Source organism: Bemisia tabaci, chromosome 9, assembly GCF_918797505.1.
Source record: "Bemisia tabaci chromosome 9, PGI_BMITA_v3".
In the NCBI taxonomy this organism is placed as follows: domain Eukaryota; kingdom Metazoa; phylum Arthropoda; class Insecta; order Hemiptera; family Aleyrodidae; genus Bemisia; species Bemisia tabaci.
Window position 1 is genome coordinate 20,312,970 of NC_092801.1, and position 21,862 is coordinate 20,334,831.

At 42.3% G+C, this 21,862-nt stretch overlaps 2 protein-coding genes across 2 annotated transcripts; both read left to right on the plus strand.

The window, feature by feature from the left end:
• Positions 1-1,226: 1,226 nt before the first annotated feature.
• LOC140225460 (uncharacterized) lies at positions 1,227-9,870 on the plus strand. Its single transcript, XM_072304457.1, has 2 exons — positions 1,227-2,179; positions 2,260-9,870. The coding sequence occupies exons 1-2, from the start codon at positions 1,227-1,229 to the stop codon at positions 3,548-3,550; spliced, it is 2,244 nt and encodes a 747-aa protein (XP_072160558.1). The 3' UTR covers positions 3,551-9,870.
• Positions 9,871-13,038: 3,168 nt separating this feature from the next.
• On the plus strand, positions 13,039-21,479 carry LOC140225362 (uncharacterized). The gene has a single exon (XM_072303960.1). It carries the CDS (start codon positions 17,399-17,401, stop codon positions 18,689-18,691), a length of 1,293 nt encoding a protein of 430 aa, XP_072160061.1. The 5' UTR covers positions 13,039-17,398; the 3' UTR covers positions 18,692-21,479.
• The last annotated feature ends 383 nt before the right edge of the window (positions 21,480-21,862 follow it).

Sequence of the window (21,862 nt, forward strand, 5' to 3'; positions counted from 1 at the left end):
ATGTGTCCCATGTTTCTCTGACTACCTTTCTGTGTTTACGTCCCATATACCCTTTGTGACAAGCTTTAGAGGGGCTTGAAAATCACGTCACCATTATACCGTCAACCGAGGAGAGCTACTTGACTGTTACCATTCAAATGGAGAAGAGATTCAAGAGTGTTCATGGATACCATGCGACATTTATCAGCTTCCCTCGATAGACTAATGTTGTCGATCCTCAAAAAAGCTTTAATTTACACTCGCCGATTGTGTCAATCGGAGGAGCAGTTCAATATAGTCAAGCGAAAGGGTGTCTTTTGTTACGATTATGTTACCGATAACACTAAGTTAGAAGATACATCTCCACCCTCAAAGGAGGCGTTCTTCAGTGGGCTACAAAATAGACCCATTTTAGACGAGGATTATGAAAGATTTTGTGATACGTGGAGAGTTTTCGGATTCGCAAATTTGGGCGAGTACGCCGACTTTGTGACAAGTTTCAGGAGTTCCGAAAATTCTGCATGAAAAACTACGGTCTCGATTGTGTCAATTACCTTACCTTACCTAGTTTCGCGTTCGACGCGTTTCTGAAAATGACTCGAGCTGAAATCGAATTATTCACCGATATCGATATGATAAATCTGATCAATTCTGAATATACGGGCCATTATGTTGCAGCCGGTTCATTAAATTCTCGAGGAGATTGCACAGGTGCCTCTTATAGTTTCAATGGCTACGAATGTGACGATGCGGTAGCAGAGGTGCATTTAAAGATCAGGATCTCTTCAGGAACCGGTCAGTATGTGAAGGATACGGGAAAAATTTCACTTGAATCCGGCTATGAAGCACAATACTCATCCGGATTCATCATGGATGTCACGAATGGCGTAACTTATTGGAATCAGGATATAAAAGGTGAATGTGATAATTCAGAAACCAGTTTTAACGTCTTGTTTACTGGTCTAGCCAACTTAACAGTTGGTACTAACTCCTCCTTGAATATGATAACAGTTGAATCCAGTAATACTGCTTTTTCCTTAGAAGTCAAAAGATCTCACTTTGTGTGCGGGCATGATCTGAAAGCAACGGAACATTCTTAATTATTTGCTTTCGTCACCGAATCTCTGTCATCCCAAACACCGGTGAAATCTAGCAAAGCTTTGAAGCCAAATGCCATCGACCTCCCATTATATATGAATACAAAGTTCGTTTATATTGAGAGGCATATCGGTGTAGAAATTGACAGAATGTACCAAGATCAAGTGTATCAACGTTGTAAAGTAGAGGCGAATACAATCCAAAATTTACTCACATTATCCCTCATCTCTCCCGAAGAATTCGCATACGCTCTGATGGAGGAAAGTGGATTCACGGCTGTAGTGAATGGAGAGGTTGCTCCTAGCAAAGCTTTGAAGCCAAATGCCATCGACCTCCCATTATATATGAATACAAAGTTCGTTTATATTGAGAGGCATATCGGTGTAGAGATTGACAGAATGTACCAAGATCAAGTGTATCAACGTTGTAAAGTAGAGACGAATACAATCCAAAATTTACTCACATTATCCCTCATCTCTCCCGAAGAATTCGCATACGCTCTGATGGAGGAAAGTGGATTCACGGCTGTAGTGAATGGACAGGTTGCTCCTAGCAAAGCTTTGAAGCCAAATGCCATCGACCTCCCATTATATATGAATACAAAGTTCGTTTATATTGAGAGGCATATCGGTGTAGAAATCGACAGAATGTACCAAGATCAAGTGTATCAACGTTGTAAAGTAGAGGCGAATACAATCCAAAATTTACTCACATTATCCCTCATCTCTCCCGAAGAATTCGCATACGCTCTGATGGAGGAAAGTGGATTCACGGCTGTAGTGAATGGACAGGTTGCTCCTAGCAAAGCTTTGAAGCCAAATGCCATCGACCTCCCATTATATATGAATACAAAGTTCGTTTATATTGAGAGGCATATCGGTGTAGAAATTGACAGAATGTACCAAGATCAAGTGTATCAACGTTGTAAAGTAGAGGCGAATACAATCCAAAATTTACTCACATTATCCCTCATCTCTCCCGAAGAATTCGCATACGCTCTGCTGGAGGAAAGTGGATTCACGGCTGTAGTGAATGGACAGGTTGCTCCTAGCAAAGCTTTGAAGCCAAATGCCATCGACCTCCCAGTATATATGAATACAAAGTTCGTTTATATTGAGAGGCATATCGGTGTAGAAATTGACAGAATGTACCAAGATCAAGTGTATCAACTTTGTAAAGTAGAGACGATGCAATCCAAAATTTACTCACATTATCCCGCATCTCTCCCGAAGAATTCGCATACGCTCTGATGGAGGAAAGTGGATTCACGGCTGTAGTGAATGGACAGGTTCCTCCTAGCAAAGCTTTGAAGCCAAATGCCATCGACCTCCCATTATATATGAATACAAAGTTCGTTTATATTGAGAGGCATATCGGTGTAGAAATTGACAGAATGTACCAAGATCAAGTGTATCAACGTTGTAAAGTAGAGGCGAATACAATCCAAAATTTACTCACATTATCCCTCATCTCTCCCGAAGAATTCGCATACGCTCTGATGGAGGAAAGTGGATTCACGGCTGTAGTGAATGGACAGGTTCCTCCTAGCAAAGCTTTGAAGCCAAATGCCATCGACCTCCCATTATATATGAATACAAAGTTCGTTTATATTGAGAGGCATATCGGTGTAGATATTGACAGAATGTACCAAGATCAAGTGTATCAACGTTGTAAAGTAGAGGCGAATACAATCCAAAATTTACTCACAGTATCCCTCATCTCTCCCGAAGAATTCGCATACGCTCTGATGGAGGAAAGTGGATTCACGGCTGTAGTGAATGGACAGGTTCCTCCTAGCAAAGCTTTGAAGCCAAATGCCATCGACCTCCCATTATATATGAATACAAAGTTCGTTTATATTGAGAGGCATATCGGTGTAGAGATTGACAGAATGTACCAAGATCAGAAGTATCAACGTTGTAAAGTAGAGGCGAATACAATCCAAAATTTACTCACATTATCCCTCATCTCTCCCGAAGAATTCGCATACGCTCTGATGGAGGAAAGTGGATTCACGGCTGTTGTGAATGGAGAGGTTGCTCACATAATAAAATGTCAGACGATTCCCGTGATTCTCAAATCAAATCTTCACAGACGCTACAAGGAGATACCTGTTATGTGTGGGGCAAACAAAACTGGATTTCTCTCACCAAGAAATCGAGTTTTCCAAGATTTTGGATCAGAAATTCCTTGCCATCCCTTACTTCCAACGATGTTCAAAGTGGGGAATATCTGGCTCAATGTATACCCACGCCCAATGCAAGCTCCTGAACCTAAGCATTTGTCACTCACAACCGATTCTTTCAGATACCAAAGCGTTAAAGATCTTGTAAAGCTTGGAATCTACTCAACGGACCAACGAATCGAGTATCATTTTAAAAAGAACCTACTATTTAAACTAAGAATATATCAAAAGGCTAACTGGGGAGAGGGAAGACTACTAAAGTCCGAGGATAGGGAGTGTATGAAATGAGGTAGAACAGAAAAGAAACACAGAAACGTTGGAACGAAATGGGATTAGCCTATGGCTATTTTGAAGAAAAAAAAAGAAAAAAAGAAAAAAAAAATCCGCGATTAGAAGTGGAATTTCACAATGTTCCTTGAACATGTAGTTGCCGACAACTCACTCACTCCAGGTGAAACGGGGAACGTAAACCCTCAGCATGGAAAAGGATCCAGTACGTACATTCAATATTTGGACGTTACAGCCCTATACGCGTTTACAAAGTGCGAACCCTTCCCCTACGCTGATTATCGCTGGTTGAGTTCAGAGGAGTTGATGGAGCTGAGCTCGACAGAGAACGGACAACCGTTGATAATGACCATCCCGGACGATGGACCTTAAGGTTTCATCCTCATCGTCGATTTGATTTATCCCGAAAATTTCCACGATTTCCATTCTGATCACCCTTTCTGTTGCGAAAATAAAAACCCCCTTGCCGCGGACCGAAGACAAAGAAACTTCTCTTGACTCTTGAGGATGAATCTCATTACGTCATTCATTTCGCTACCTTAAAACAAGCGCTGGCTAACGGGCTCGTCTTAAAAGAGGATGAGTAAGGATGAGGGATGAGTATTTATTTCAAACCGAAACCTTTCCTTAAACCGTTCATAGAGTTGAACGCGAGACTCAGAAAAGAGGCGCAGGGCAATAGATTCGCACAGGATACGCTAAAAGGGATTTTTAATGCTTGTTACGGCAAATTTTTGGAGAACACTCTAAAAAGACAGAATATAGTTTTAGGAACGAACGAACGACAGATCATGCGATACGTGTCTCTCCCCGACATTCTTGATCAAACGATTTTTGCCGAGGAACTTCTCGCGATAAAACTAGTGAGAACCCGCGTCAAATTCGACCTCGGCAGCCAAAATTGGGGGAGGAAAAGCCTGGTAAGACGTTCACTACATATCTATATGAGTTGAGGAAGGAACCATGGTAAAGAGCGCTGTGAACCGCTCTCATGGTGACGGAGGACCACGTCCCTCGCGATAGATATTTTTATGAAAATACTCATGATATTCGCCAATTACGAAAACTTGCCAACTGTTATGTGAGAAATTCGAAGAGAGCAACACGAACAAGGTTTTCTCCTCGATATCCTCAGCTTTGTTCCTTTCTTTACGGGTAAATTTGTCGGTGCCCAATCCTGTAACATGGACGATCATGACATTAACTTGACACCGGAAGAAAGTACATATACCGAGCGGTTTACCCTTCATAAAAGAATCAAGGGAGACCATGAAGCCATTGACGTTCTTCCGTTTACTCTCAAGCACGGACCGTTTCAAAAGAACTGTATAGAAAACTTCGATGACGGCCAACTTTGTGAGATAAAACTAGTGAGAACCCGCGTCAAATTCGACCTCGGCAGCCAAAATTGGGGCAGGAAAATCCTGGTAAGACGATCACTACGTATCTATGTGAGTTGAGGAAGGAACCATGGTAAAGAGCGCTGCGAACCGCTCTCACGGTGACGGAGGACCACGTCCCTCGCGATAGATATTTTTATGAAAATACTCATGATATTCGCCAATTACGAAAACTTGCCAACTGTTATGTGAGAAATTTGAAGAGAGCAGCACGAACAAGGTTTTCTCCTCGATATCCTCAACTTTTGTTCCTTTCTGTACGGGTAAATTTGTCGGTGCCCAATCCTGTAACATGGACGATCATGACATTAACTTGACACCGGAAGAAAGTACACATACCGAGCGGTTTACTCTTCATAAAAGAATCAAGACGCACCATGAAGCCATTGACGTTCTTCCGTTTACTCTCAAGCACGGACCGTTTCAAAAGAACTGTAAGAAAACATCGATGAGAAGTCTGGATACCATGATCTTCATAACTAGGCCGAACAATCATTCGTTCACAACAATCATTCGATCTCACTCGAAATTAAAAGTTATACAGGAAAGCACGCACAACCTTGTAAGGCAGAGGACGTAATCGACTACAATGGGTTTATTGATCGTGCACTTCTACAAGTAACTATTCAGGAGGAGGGAACGAGGCTGCATCTCAGTGAGAAGGTACTCGTTCACGATGAGTCTCACACATCGCTCATAGTCCAGGGCCGGTGGGGTTTTACCGTGCATAATTCTTGACAGAAGGTTTTAAAGTTGATTCTTATGTAATTTTTCGCGTAGAATCTGAATTTGAGGTTTGCGAACAAAATTTCCTTGTGCTAAAGCCGCCATCTTGAAAAAACGTTGCCAAATCTCGTTTTTTTGCAAAAAATCCAAAATTTCTCGGACCCTTCAAATGTTATGAAGAAACCAATAGTTTCATTAAAAAGTAGATAAAATTTCCTACAGAATGAGCTTTTGATTTACCTCTTAGCACGAAAATTAAGGCCGCTAGCGTCTTTCGCAGTTTTGCCGTTTTTCCGAAAAATCCAATTTTCACGATTTCTCCAGTGAAAAAAAATTGCAAATGTCAACAAAAGTCAATATTTCTGCCCGCGACTGTCTTTAATACCAAATAGGTTCCTTTGGGAACAAAAGCATCGATAAAATCAACATTATTCATGACAGTAGTATAACGGAATATTGGAGTTACGGCGGTTTTGGAAGCAGCGAGCCAATATTGCGCCGCGAAATCGGTGGATCCGCGAGGTTTTCATGACACAGCTTGTCGCGTCCGGTAGTGACATCGCCCGGTGACATCACTAGACAGGCCGCTGCCATATAGTCCGAGAAACCTTACTATTTCATACACCTCTACCTCGGGCGCAAGATATGAGTCGCATTATGCGCTTGGTCTTATGAGGTTCAGGGCTCACGTCTCGCTGCTCGCAGCCTCGCTCGGCAAAGGAGATGCGTTCGCTCGATCTTCTGAAGAAATGCTCTGTGCCCTGAAGGTGGTCTTTTCATTACGCTGCCGTGGCACTCCGATTATGCTTTCTGATCCTATTTTTCCCGCTATTGCGTAGTTATGCATTGAGTGAGGACACGGCGCAAAGGCTCGTCCAGGCTAGCACGCAGAGACGATAAATGATATTGCTGGCGAACAAGTTTGTAGGAAATTGTGAATTTTTCCGGCGTTGATCGACGTTGCTGCAGTCTGCAATCAGGACCCACATGCTCTTTCTCATTCCGAAAGCACTTATGTGTATAGGAATACCAATGGCGCATATGTCGTTCCTGAACCGTGTCAGAATCCATTTGCGCAGTCTAAAGACACTTGGCTTTTTTTTTTTGGTCTGAAATAACGCATGCGCCCCCAGTCCTTCCCATGCACATAAGTGTTTTCACTGTTGGTAACTTTTTATAGTTTCAAGCTACGAATTGCATTCTTATTAAAGAGGCGCTGTTGGGTTTTTCCGAAATGGAGAGTCTAAATTTGAGTGTTTGAGGGAAAGTTTAAGGGCAATCGGATTATCTGCAAGACAAATGGGCGCTATCTGTGGTTCTCTCGTAGAAACACATATCTGCATAGTGGAATCACTGGTCTGTATGTTGTTTTTTACAATTGGCCGTAAGTATTGGCTTAATATTAGCTTGGTGTGGCAACAGTTGTTTAGCGATCAGTTTCTTCTGCTCTCTGCGGGGGGGGGGGGGGGGGGAGAAGATGTTCACCCACTAGCCCTTAATTGCTGAAGTTGCACATTTTCTTCCAGGGAATCGGCTCTGTTCTTGGGCGGATAGCTCCCGGTTTCAGTCCGCGTTCCGTTGCGTTATCCGTATCTCGTTTGGTTTTCAGCAAAATGTTTCCTTTAGAGTTCCGCGGGACAGGGCGTGGATGGTGGGAGGTGCTGTGTTTACTCCGCGCAGCCCTCCAATTTTCGGCAAATTGCGTTGTCAAACCTTATTGTGGCGGGCTTGCCGTTTTTTTTTATACGGGATCCTGCTTACCCTGATTTCGGCCATCACCTAGAACAGTTATGTCGTGGACATGAGGGTCACGGGGTTAGCGAGGTGAGGTTCCGGATCGCCGGGCCTCACGAGCGAGAACATCCCGGATGCGGCTATCTCCGATGCGTTGTGGAATTCGCCCCCGGCGATCAAGAATTGATCGTCGTGTGGGTCCTCGAGGTTCAGCAGCTCCCACCACCCACGAAGTGGTGATCTCAGAAGTGTGGCCTCGGTTTTTTTTTTTTTAGTTTTTAGTGTTAGTTTTTTATCGTAGTGTTAGATTATAGGTTTTTTTTTTTGCTGCTCTGCCCTTTCAGGTAATTTTTGTTTAATTATTTTTACAATCTTTTATTTTTGGTTTTGAACTATGATAATGTGCTATTTTTACTATGACTGGCGGTCGAAGCATCGGTTGGTGCTAGTGGCAGGTGAATTTACCGGTTTTTTTTTTTGATTAGAGGAAGGGAGGAGAGAAAAGATATATATAAAAAAAAAAAAAAAAAAAAAAAATCTTGTAAAATCTTGTCGCAGTCGGCCTTCATGGAGAAAAATCGATCAAGAATCGATAAAGGGTTAATAGACACAAATTTTAAATGATTGAAAAACCTGCCATGCTCCCTGAGGCCTTCTGCTGCAGCGTTGATGATCGGACAAACTACATTTACTTTTCACCCTCTTAATTTTCCTTTCCTAACCAATTATTACATGCAATCCGTGGAATCCGGTTAAAAAAAAAAGGCATTTCCAAATACACTATCATTATTATATATTCCTATATATATTCCTAATAAGACAGATAATATTAAGCTAATCTCCCTCTCATCTTTCATTACCCTTTTCCCTTTGTTGCTCAGACGACACTGCAGCGGAGGGCCCCCCTCGGCACGCGGTGGGGCGGGTCGGTGGGAGAGGTCGGACATGGAATACTCCGCTATAACTCCGCTGTAAGTAACTTTTCCGATTATGAAGCCAAAAATGTTTAGAAGTGCCAAGTTGTGTCCGATCTCCCCCGTTGATTCGAACCACTGCGCGCCGTGTCACTGAGAAAAACTCCAACACTGATTTTGCATAAAAGCTACTATGTTCCATACGAAATAGGCTCAAGGTTGATCTTTCAAATTATAAACAGAACGTAAAAAAAAAAAAACCTTCTTACGATTTGAGGGAAAAATATCTCCTTCATTCTTTCCTCCCATTATTTTGTAATTAATCAATAATTGTATCATTTAGGCATCAGTAGTATCCTTCAGTATCCTATTCTAGTATTCTTCCTTTTTGAAACTAAAATATGCATAAACAAGTAGCAAATAGTTATTAGCAAATAAAAATAAACACTCGGGATAAACAGATGAACCGCACTTTAATTAGATTACATAAAAGAGAAAGAAAATAAAACGAAAAATATAAACAGGAGCACGTTATAAGTCGAAAGATCGAAATCAGATCAGAGGCGAAGATCCGAGTCGAAGATCAGGGCTCCCACGCAAAAGCAGGTGGGCAGCCTCGTGACAGCCCGCGTCTGGTGGGCCGAAACGGCGGCTGGAACGTTCCGTGGGCACGGGCCAAAACCCGGGGGTCCCGGCTAGAGGCGGAAGCGACAAAGGGGGGGCGGCGGATTCGCGCTGGACCCCCCTGGCCTGGCCTGGACGGCTGGATCGGATGGTGCCGGAGGCCATGCAGTGGTCGGTTTCCGCAGTGGGACCAGGAGGTGATAGCCAATAGGCTCCGCTCCACTGGGAGCAACAACAACGAGATGCCTGCAGCTGGCAATGGACGGAGATCTGCAGGAGGAAATAGCATTTTTTTTTATGGGGCAAAATCTTCTATATTAAGCCCACCTTTTTTTATTCTTGCTACATGCGATTACTCAGCAAAAAATCGCAGACTGAGGTCGGGGAGATCGCGAAAAATCTTTATTTTTTGAGTAAATCCATTATATCACTGCTCAAGCCTTTATTTTCCGAAAAAGCTAAAAATCAAGCCGACCTCAGGACCTCCAGAAAATTACCTTCACCTCGCCCCACTTCGACGGCCACGCAAAACGACCTGCCATGCACCGACCAACCACGAAATCGTCGCCTAAATCGCCAGTGGCCAATCGTCTCAAAGCTGCCAACACCGCTCGAAAATGCAGGACTAGGAGTATTAGAGGGATAACATGTTGCAACTTTCGCGGCGCCAAGAAAACTCAACCCCAAAGCTCTACCCACGGGCCACACCAAATCCACGGGACTGCAAGCAGACCTCAGCCTCACTGGGTTCCAGGGCAGACGCCCCCCCACCCACCATGCCTCTGCTTCCAGGGGGCCCAGGGCGAACGCCCCCCCCCCCCCGCCGACACAATTTGAGTGAAATGAGTAAAAAAAAACATTAGCTTTAAGCGTACATACATACTTAGGAGTAAAATATTTTTTCTTTCTTTACAAAGTAAAAACCACGCCGAACAACGCTCAGCTGTTCGAGACACCCGATATGAAGCAAGAAGCTCCTCACTCACCGGCCCCGCGCCATGAGTCAGTGACCTTCGCGCCAGCTGATCAACTCGTACAACGACGGCGACAACCGCCGAGCGTTCTCCAGCGTCATATTTCACTTTCCTTCTTTCACTGTACAGTTAAACCCTTGTAATAAGACACAATGTTTAGATTTAAGAATGACAGTAGCAGGTTAATGCTCCCAAAAGGACGGGCGCGATGACCGATAACAATTTTTTTTCAAACTTCCCCAGTCCCTACAAAATCATACCCCAGTGTTGACTAGCTGCTTCCAAAACGCTCGACCTCCCGGTGACCCACTGCGGATAATGAGGTCATTATCCTGTGTCGTTGTAGGGGGAGTATAACGGAATATTGGAGTTACGGCGGTTTTGGAAGCAGCGAGCCAATATTGCGCCGCGAAATCGGTGGATCCGCGAGGTTTTCATGACACAGCTTGTCGCGTCCGGTAGTGACATCGCCCGGTGACATCACTAGACAGGCCGCTGCCATACAGTCCGAGAAACCTTACTATTTCATACACCTCTACCTCGGGCGCCGGGCGACCGGGAGTCCACGGGTCGGCAACCTAACCAGTTGCTTTCCGCGGATTTCGGAGTCCTGACGGATATGACATGCTTGGTCAGGGGATTTTGGCGAGCTAACCGTGGGAAACGACGCCCAAGTTAGCAGGCCTAGGGGGCCCACGAGGAGCTCTCTGAAATCCCCTGAAGTCAGTCGTCTCGCCACCCGTGCCTACGTCTCCTCGCGGATTCCTGACGCGCGTCTTACCCCGTAGTCAAGTCCTCGAGTATCCCTCGGCCGAAAGTTGTGGTCCTACGGTCCGTCCCCGACCCCCCTTTCGCCCCAGCGGCCTTTTACCCCCTTTCTGAGTCCTTGACTCCTCAAGTTGCCCCGTCCCGCGTCTCACCCCGGTGATTGAGCTTTGAGTATCCCTCCCCTCGCCGAAAGTCCCGTCCAGCACCCCCGACGGCTCTTCCTGCTTGGAGACCCCCTCCCCCCCTTTTTGTAGTAGTTGTATCTGTGTGATAGTTGTTAGAGGTCTGTGTGACCTAGTTGTAGTTGTACCGTTACCCAATACATCGAGTGGCCAGCTCCTACTTACGTGTTCCTTCTTTTCCTTAGGATTTTAGGATACGTTCTTGAGGTAGGTGACCATCTACATAGAGTGAAAAGGCTCTTACATCCCCCCTAGATCTACCTTCCCTATTCTAGGACTACCCTTTCTGGTGGACATACGCCCCCTTATTCTGCGACCATCCCCTACGTGTTCAGCTGCTTGGCTCGAGAGCTGAGCACGTTATAAGTAGTGTGCCCTCATTGGCAACAGCGCTCCGCTGCCTCGGGACCGGTGTTTCGGGACCCTCTTCCCGCGCGCTGAGCATTGTTCTCTTACTCCCCTTCACACCCCACCCCACAATCTGTCCTACGAGGGGGCCCATCAAGCGGGGCTGTTGAGGAATTTAGGTTTAGTATTCGTGACCGGTTTCGCGGTGAGGTTGTCAGACGTTATAAAGTTCGAACGGCTGCTGCGTTTTTTCCATTACGCGTGTATTGCTCGCATCAAACTCCCGACTCCTAATCCACATGAATTCTTACTTGTGTTTCAGGTGTGATGTAAGTGGTGACTTTATTTAAGAAAATGGCAGGGACCGTAGACTTAACGACAACGCGTTTCATTTGTTCGAAAACATTAGCGGACAGTAATGTGTCGGAAGCGCGGTCGCGTGCGATCGGAACGTTTATTGAAAGTAGTAAAAAGCGACAAGATGGATTTGATAGCCTCTTGAAAGGCCGTGAAACAGTGACTGTCCACGAGGCGTGCCGAAAATCATATAATCAGCCCCGGATGATAACAGCCGCCATAAAAAGGAATTATTTAGACAAAGTGCGTCATTCCCCTGACCTAAGATCCGAAAGTCCTGGGTTTTCCGCGAAAACATCGTGTATTCTGTGCGCGGAAAAAATAAACGATGAATTTTACGCAAAGCAGAGAAAAGTACCGGTTGAGAGGCGCGATTCAGTACATGAAGTTCAAACATTCGAATTCAAAAATCAACTAATTGCACGGGCGCTGTATTTAGATACCGAGGAAAGTCGGGAGATAATCAAGCGAATTGAACCAATTGCAGATGTAGTGGCAGCAGAAGTGAAGTACCATCATTCCTGCCTAAAACGCCGTTATAGGGCACCAAAAGCGGCTGTTCCTCAAAAACGGGGGCCAAAATTTGATGAAGTAGACTGCAATGCGATACATTTTTGATTATTTAACCGAAAACTCGAATGAATGCCAGTTCACCATGGATGAGCTTAAGAGTGAAATTAAATGTGACTACAAACCGGATAATAGAAATGTGAGAGCGCAGTTACGCGCAAAATATGGCGATGGTGTTATTTTTTCTACACGTATTAATAAGCCTACCATAGTTTCTTTTCGTGGTGAGGGTCTTACCAGGGTTCTAACGGAGGCTTGGCATAAAGAAAGAGCGGAAGACGAGGAAACTGAACGACTTCGAATTGTGAAAGCTGCGGCGAAGATAATTTCACAAGATATCCGATCTAAAGTCTATGAGAGAGATTTTTACCCTCCATCGGATAACTTTTTCAAGGATGTTGAAGAAGACATTCCTACAACTTTGAAAACTTTTCTGCATGACGTAATCGTGAAACCGAAAGCAGGAGCGAAAGAAACATGGGAAAAGAAATGCACAGCACTTGCTCATTGCATTATGTCTGCGGCGAGTAAGTTTTCGGAAATTGGGACAGTCCCCAAGAGAGTGGCGAGGGCCACAGAACACGTGGAGGGTCTTGCAGAGTTTCGCCGGAAGTTTCTGAAGTTTCGCCGGAGTAAGCAAGGGAACCTCTGCATTCGCGACCAAGACACAAACGCTTCGGAGGCAAATTCAATCGTCTAGAAATTTTCTTAATTTTTTTGAAGATGTGATTGTAATAATTAATCATATTAATCAGCATATAATAATTAATCATATTAATCAACATATAATAATTATTATATTAATCAGCATATAATAATTGTTGTATTAATCAGCGTATAATAATTAATCATATTAATCAGCATATAATAATTAGTCTTATTAATCAGCATGTAATAATTAATGAAATTAATCAGCTTAAAAAAAGAATTAAATAAAATAAAAAAAAAAAAAAAATTAAACCCTGAGGATATTTGTCTTCCAAAGCTAATGCTTGAACCGGTTTTTTCGAGTAAGTTTTCGGAAATTGGGACAGTCCCCAAGAGAGTGGCGAAGGCCACAGAACACGTGGAGGGTCGTGGGGAGTTTCGCCGGAAGTTTCTGAAGTTTCGCCGGAGTAAGCAAGGGAACCTCTGCATTCGCGACCAAGACACAAACGCTTCGGAGGCAAATTAGCTTAAAATTGTATGTGGTAATACATCCTGATGAGAGGCCATTTCAATGTGAACATTGTCCTGCTGCATTTAAGTTGAAAATTTACTTAAGATGTCATACTGATACTCATACTAATGAAAGGCTATTCGAATGTGTTCGATGTCCAGCTTCGTTCTACACAAAGAAGCTTTTAATGCAGCACATTAAACGTCGTACGGGTTCCAAACCATTGAACCTTTATCTTTCCGACCATTCATTTGAACGCATTAAATTTTATACCTGTGCCGAACCATTGAACCTCTGCATTCGCGACCAAGACACAAACGCTTCGGAGGCAAATTCAATCGTCTAGAATTTTTCTTAATTTTTTTGAAGATATGATTATAATAATTAATCATATTAATCAGCATATAATAATTATTATATTAATCAGCATATAATAATTGATCATATTAATCAGCATATAATAATTACATTAATCAGCATATAATAATTAGTCTTATGAATCAGCAAATAATAATTAATGAAATTAATCAGCTTAAAAAAAGAATTAAATAAAATAAAAAAAAAATTTAAACCCTGAGGATATTTGTCTTCCAAAGTTAATGCTTGAACCGGTTTTTTCGAGTAAGTTTTCGGAAATTGGGACAGTCCCCAAGAGAGTGGCGAGGGCCACAAAACACGTGGAGGGTCGTGGAGAGTTTCGCCGGAAGTTTCTGAAGTTTCGCCGGAGTAAGCAAGGGAACCTCTGCATTCGCGACCAAGACACAAACGCTTCGGAGGCAAATTCAATCGTCTAGAAATTTTCTTAATTTCTTTGAAGATGTGATTATAATAATTGATCATAATAATCAGAATATAATGATTAATCATATTGATCAGCATATAATAATTAATTAAGAGAACATAGCGTAAAATATTCTGATGAGGGGCTATTCAAATGTGAACTCTGCCTTGCATCATGTTAATTATAGAATAGCTTAAAATTGCATATGGTAATACATCCTGATGAGAGGCCATTTCAATGTGAACATTGTCCTGCTGCATTTAAGTTGAAAATTTACTTAAGATGTCATACTGATACTCCTACTAATGAAAGGCTATTCGAACGTGTTCGATGTCTAGCTTCGTTCTACACAAAGAAGCTTTTAAAGCAGCACATTAAACGTCGTACGGGTTCCAAACCATTGAACCTTTAGCTTTCCGACCATTCATTAGAACGCATTAAATTTTATACCTGTGCCGAACCATTGAACCTCTGCATTCGCGACCAAGACACAAACGCTTCGGAGGCAAATTCAATCGTATAGAATTTTTCGTAATTTTTTTGAAGATATGATTATAATAATTAATCATATTAATCAGCATATAATAATTATTATATTAATCAGCATATAATAATTATTGTATTAATCAGCGTATAATAATTAATCATATTAATCAGCATATAATAATTAATTACATTAATCAGCATGTAATAATTAATGAAATTAATCAGCTTAAAAAAAGAATTAAATAAAATAAAAAAAAAAAATTAAACCCTGAGGATATTTGTCTTCCAAAGCTAATGCTTGAACCGGTTTTTTCGAGTAAGTTTTCGGAAATTGGGACAGTCCCCAAGAGAGTGGCGAAGGCCACAGAACACGTGGAGGGTCGTGGGGAGTTTCGCCGGAAGTTTCTGAAGTTTCGCCGGAGTAAGCAAGGGAACCTCTGCATTCGCGACCAAGACACAAACACTTCGGAGGCAAATTCAATCGTCTAGAATTTTTCTTAATTTTTTTGAAGATGTGATTATAATAATTAATTATATTAATCAGCATATAATAATTAGTCATATTAATCAGCATATAATAATTAATCATATTAATCAGCATATAATAATAAATTATATTAATCAGCATATAATAATTAGTCTTATGAATCAGCAAATAATAATTAACGAAATTAATCAGTTTAAAAAAAGAATTAAATAAAATAAAAAAAAAAAATTAAACCCTGAGGATATTTGTCTTCCAAAGCTAATGCTTGAACCGGTTTTTTCGAGTAAGTTTTCGGAAATTGGGACAGTCCCCAAGAGAGTGGCGAGGGCCACAGAACACGTGGAGGGTCGTGGAGAGTTTCGCCGGAAGTTTCTGAAGTTTCGCCGGAGTAAGCAAGGGAACCTCTGCATTCGCGACCAAGACACAAACGCTTCGGAGGCAAATTCAATCGTCTAGAATTTTTCTTAATTTTTTTGATGATGTGATTAAATTTTTTCGTGTGCAATGTTTATCTCAGTAGCTAATTAATTTTTATGCAGATGGTTCTTAAAGTAATACCCAAGAAAAGGAAAAACTGTAATAATGAGAAAAATACTCCTCAGCGGAAAGTGCTAAAGCTTTAAAATAATGAAGCAGGAAACCGTCTAATCGCAAGTGTTATGATTTCACTGTATTCACTGATTTCACCCGGGAGTTTTTGAGGTGGGACTTAACACGGAAACCACGAACACAAAAACTGCATGCATATCACAAGGACATTTTATTGGCCAGGAGGTGAATCGCTTGATGATCCGAATCCAGCAGGGGGCGGCCCTGCTTGAAGCAGTAGCGGACTCCTGCTCCGTCGTCTTCTCTATCCCAATACCCAAGAGAAGGAAAAACTGTGATAATGAGAAAAATACTCCTCAACCGAAGGTGCCAAAGGTTTAAAATAATGAAGCAGGAAACCTCCTAATCGCGAGTTCTATGATTTCACTGTATCATGTAAATATTTAATACATGCATACAGCTAAATGCACTTAAGAGCTCATAGCAAGACCCAATTTGATGAGAGGCCATTCAAATGTAAACTCTGCCTTGCATCATTTAAAGCACTTAAGAGAACATACCGTAAAATGTTCTGATGAGAGGCTATTAAAACGTGCCGTTCTTTCTTCATGTTGAGGGAAAACTAAGAGGAGCGGTTGCTCATCAAATCGATTTAGGCAACTATCAAACTTGGCCAGCTCTAAGAGAAAAGTTAGTACTTGCATATGATGACTAAACGGACTCAGCTACTTTAGCTGAAGAACTGGGAGTCATGTTGCAAAAACCCAATGAAACCCCTCTGCAATCTTATGAAAGATTAATCCTGCACTATGACCAAATGTCGGCAAAATTGTTATTAGAATGTAATAACGACAGAAAGATAGTGAAAGGAATCACTGAATATTATTTGGATAAAAGAGTTTTGAGAAGACTTAAATGGTTTGGAAGAATCTAATAAACCATTTCTCAAAACGAGAAATCCTAAATCCCTCGAAGAGGCCCATTTCCTTTTAGCCACTCTTGCACAGCCAGATCTTGTTGAAATACGAGCCCGCGGTTCTGCGAATCAAAACTGGCAAAAAGGTACGTCCCCTCAAAATAAGAGAAAGAATAAGAGTGCCCCCCCCCCTAATAGAGATAAACGAGTCGGGTAAAGAGCGGGTAAAGAGCGCAGAATTAATAGAGCTAACGCTCAAAACAACAATTTCCGAGCCAACTGGACCAGGGGGGTCAAGGCCCCAAAATATGAGAAACTTTAAAAATCGTTGAAAAATCGACAAAAATGGGCAGGAAACGTCAAACGGAGGAGAGGGCTCCGTTAATAGGAGGGGGAGGAATAGGAGTGCATACTCCTTTCGGAGCGGAAACGACGACAATGGCAGATGAGAGGGAAAGAAGGGCAATTGCAGCAGAAAGGAGGAGGGGAAACACGCCAGAGGCACAAGGAGCGAGAAGCGAGGATAGCAGCAACAGGAACGGGAACAGTGGGAGTACGAGTCTTTGGACAGCGAGGTCCACATTAGAAGGGAGTAACAGGGACGGCAGTTGTGAGAACTTCGGGAGTCAGAGTAGCACAACCTATGGGAATCAAAACACCATATTTGGAAGTCAGAGCAGTACCATTTACGGGAGTCAGAACAGCACAGCTTTTGGGACGGGAGTATCCACGTTGTATGGAAGTGGGAACAGCGGGAGTAGATTTGAGAGCTTAGCTAGCACAAATGGAAACAGGACGGGGAGAAGAGAAGCATTCCCACTCCCAAGGTAGGCAAGACGACAGGAAGAGAGGTACGGGCCAGAAGAGGGACTAATGACAACGTGGGGTAGGAGATTTGCTAACCCGCTGACGGAGAGCATTGAGAACGCGGCTAGGAGCGGGGTCAACGCAGCATCCCCGGAAAGGAGGAAACAGGAGAGACAGGTAGAGGAGAGAGCTAGAGAGGCTCAGCAAAGTGACGCAACGCTGAGAGTCCTCGGAAACGCTTTCAACGGTCTCATGCAGGCAGGGTTGAAGAGAACCAACAAGGAGGGATTAGTATACACGAGAAATAATAACGATAAGAGACCAGTGCCCATGCCGAGGACGGTGATAGTAAACACCACAAAGGTAATCAGAGAAGAGTGTCAAAACAAACATAGCGAGAATCAGGAAGCAAAGAAGGAATGGAAAATAGCAGAGGAACGGCTGAAAAGGGAAAGGATCAATATGACCAGGGAAATAATGGAAGAATTGGGTAGGAAGGGAAACTTGAAAAGTGTTAGGAAGGAATGTGAGAAATTCGAAGTAACGCATGTAGGGTACACGAGGTACCTACTCAAGACGAACTTGAAGAAATACGAATTACAAAAGAGGTATATTAAAACTTTCCTCAGGGCAGTCCACGGTGACTCCTTCGAAAAAGTGCTCACGGAGGGATTAACGGATGAGGGTATGTACATCTGGTTGCAGGAGACAGAAATCGAGAAAATAGTATGGTACGCGCGGCATATGTACATGCTGGCCAATGTCGAAGTTCAGCATAACGCGATAGTAGGAAAACAGGAAGGGGACGCGGAAATTAAGCTAACGCCAAACGATTTGGCCGCGATGCAAGCACCTACGGGGCTTACATCCAGCGACGGCGAGAAGGAGGAAATCAAAGAGAGGAGAGTATCGAGTAGAACTGAGGACTCGACCTCTGACTCGGCGGTAGAGATTAAACAGGCCATGTCTAGACAAGCGAAGGGAAGGAAAGGAATGAGAGGGAAGAAAGAACGGAAAGAAAGAAGGGAAGAGGAAGAAGAAAAACTCAGGACGGAGGAAAGGGCGGCTCGCGAGACGGAATCTGAGAAACAGAAAATGTATAGAGAGGAAATGGAGGCAGAAAAAGCGAGGAAAGAAGATGAACAACTAATAGAGATATACATACAACAATTAGAGGAGGAGAAACGAAAGAAACTCGAAGAGTACGAGCAAGAATTAGAGAAAACGCGAAAGGAAGAGGAAATCAAGCGAGAAGAGGAAAAGAGACGAAAAGAAATGCGGGAAAAAGAACGGAGGGAGAAAGAAAGAGAGGACCCCCCCCCCCCCCCGCTCAGAGCACTCCAAAAAGCCCATTCGTGAATAAGACCAATCCGTCGCAAGATTTACCACCGCGAAATTTAAACCAAAATTGGCGCCAAAACAATGTCAAGCAAACATCCAATTTCAATCCCAATAACAAAGGGCCAGAGCCCATGTCCGTCCAGACCCGAGTTCACCAAATAGAAGGAATAGAAGAATATTGCGACGAACAAGAAATTGATGATAACGAACATGTCATCATTTTTAACCAACTGCGCAACCATTGCTTATCAGTGCACGTCCTTTGCGAATCATTACTTCTCATTTATCGGTATTTTCTTGGTCAACCCGAATAATTTCTCCCTCACAATTAACTCCAAAATTATCAAACCACGGAGACCGTCTACTACTCGGTTGTTCATACCTGATATTCACATGAACCCGCTCGAAATTTTACAGTTACATGATCTCCGGTCACTGAGGATTCGCCAAGACAATCGGATGGGCAGCCCTGCTCAAATCATACAAATTCATTGCTGGTAAAGTTGATCGCGGTTATAATACCTCACTGGCGAACGTGAGATATGTCGAAGTAGTGAAATCGAGGATCAAAACTGAGCCGGTTTTGTTTTCCACTCAAAAGCAGATTTTCTTTTTGGAGGTGGTGGTGGCAGATTTTGGAGCATATCTTCGAATGTTCGACCTATAAGTCGTCGATAAAAGGTATGACTCGCGAGTAAAGCTTTCATAATAAAAAATAGTACATCAAAAATTTAAAAATATTCACAAGAAATGTAGACGAAACACTATACAAAATATATGCAAGAAACATGAAATCGTCCACTTTTGTTTTCCACTCAAAACGTTGGGTAATCGGTGAGGGAAAAACAATCCGGTGGTTAATCGTCGTCTCAAAAATAGGTAATCGGATCGGCAGCCGGAGTAAGCAAGGGGTTGACGGATTCTTAAATTCAAGTGTTTTTGCTTCTACATGCAATTTACTTTACAATCTTAGTTCTAAGTTTTCATTTAATTAGATAATAAGAATAATTAATCATCATATAATAATTAATCATACTAATCATCATATAATAATTAATCATATAGGTCAGCATATAATAATTAATCATATTAATCAGCATACAATAATTAATCATAATTATCGGCATATAATAATTAATCATATTAATCAGCATATAATAATAATCATATTAATCAGCATAAAAAAAATAAAAAAATAAAATAAAAAAATATTAAGGAGAGATTTCCCATCCCCCTTTTCCCCCGTTTCTGCGTCCACTGATTTTTCGCTACTCACGCCCCATCTAGTGCCTCCTCCCGCTCCCCATAGCCCCTTTGGTCCTGGGGCTGGGCCCGCTCTGTATGAAATAATGTACTTCTTAAAGCAGGGGTACAAGAAAGTAGACGAACGGGACTGGAAGATATGCAGACTTTTGAGTGCGATTCGCATAGTATTATACACCAGAGAGAGGAGAGCGGCTCTCTATAGTAAAGATTTCGTATAAATAGTATGCATTCTCTTCTCAGTATCGCAAGGAAAAAATCATGATTCATAAAATATTTCTCATCACCATCATCATTGCTGTCGTTGGAATGAATTCCACAACGGAAAACTCATCCGAAGCAAACATCACAATGTGCCCGGTCTGTCCGGAAATCAAATGCGCACCCTCTACCTTGACGGACGTTCTTCTATTCATCTTGAGTTTACTGGCGCTTATTTGCTCCGCTCCGTGCCTGTACTCTAAGTACATATCATCCGACTGCAAGTTCCGTTTCATCAGGATGGCCCGGAAAAATAACAATCGGAAAGTCGATGATATAAGAGTTGATTTAAAGTTCGGAGAAGGAGAAGGAATCGATGTTTGTGGTTGACAACCCTCACGTTTTTAGAACGCGTTTGCGTTTTCTAAACGCGTTTTGCGTTTTCTAAACGCGTTTGCGTTTTCTAAACACGTTTGCGTTTGCGTTTTCTAAACACGAACTGTTTTAAACTGTAACTTTAACTGTAAATATACAACCAAAAAAAAATAATAAAAAATTTTTGATTCATCAATCTGAACATTGCAATATCCAATCCCAGTCGCTCATCGCAAAACATAAGGTTCCGATACGCATCTCCAAGCGCTAAAAAATGTAAATAACCAAATCAGACCCTAATCTCCAGTCTCCGATACCAGACCCATACTGTAAAATACGGTCTTTCGAAGCCGAAAATTTTACAAGTCAGAAATCTCGGAAACGAAAAGTCGTATTAAAATTCGGTCAGTACAGTTTTCCGATCTTCGATAGTGGAAAAGAATCGCATCGGTCCGCAACGGATCGGACGAGGGTGATTTTCCGAAAATTTTTCAATTTCCCGAATCAGACCCTAATCTACAGTATCCGATACCAGGCCCATACTGTTAGATACGGTCTTCCGAAATCGGAAATTTTTACAAGTCCGAAAATCCGAATTTTTTGCACAATCTGGCAACACTGTATCAAAAAATTAACTAATTTCTCGCCCCATCTGGCAACACTGTAAAATGCGATGTTGCAAAATTTCACCAATAAATAAATCATTTATTTATGTCCACCGTCCGGCAACGCTGCTGCGCTATCTTGAAAAATACACCATTGCATAAACCGCAGATTGAAGGGGCTATATTACACGATTGCATAACCCGATTATTGAAGGGGCAACATGCAATACTTTCTTCCTTACAGCGTTGCCATGTTGAACAATAATCTCTATACAACACTGTAATTTAATTCATATTTTTCTGCACCACCATGCAACGCTGTACGATTTTTATTGGATTTTTTACCTGGCAAAGTCGCCATATTCTCCCTACTCATCCGATCCTTATCCGAAGGTCCCTGAACCCATTCCTCTTCCTCGCACTTAGCTACCCTAAGTCCTCTCTAAGGGTGGAGGAATTATGTGCTCACCCAATTACGCACTTGTTTTTTTCTTTTTATCAATGCAGTACATGAGCCGTTGGTAATCACGTTTTCCCGATAATTTTAGTATCAGCATATTTCCACCTGTTTTCGACAAACCAGACTTTCGTCTGATTTGCGACTTGTCACTCTCGTTTCACCTTCCATTAAGGACTGATGAACAGTTTCTTTATTTCGAGTTTCGTTGTTCTGATTTTTATATTTATAATTTTGTTTGTGAAAAATAAAATATTTTTTAAAAAAGGTTTTCGTATACCCTCAAAC

Bases quoted from the DNA above. Each gene is read 5' to 3' on its own strand.
- LOC140225460 (XM_072304457.1), top strand. From the start codon at position 1,227: ATGTACCAAGATCAAGTGTATCAACGTTGTAAAGTAGAGGCGAATACA. The intron at 2,180-2,259 runs GTTCGTTTATAT...TTTGTAAAGTAG, and splicing joins CCAGTATATATGAATACAAA to AGACGATGCAATCCAAAATT.
- LOC140225362 (XM_072303960.1), top strand. From the start codon at position 17,399: ATGACAACGTGGGGTAGGAGATTTGCTAACCCGCTGACGGAGAGCATT.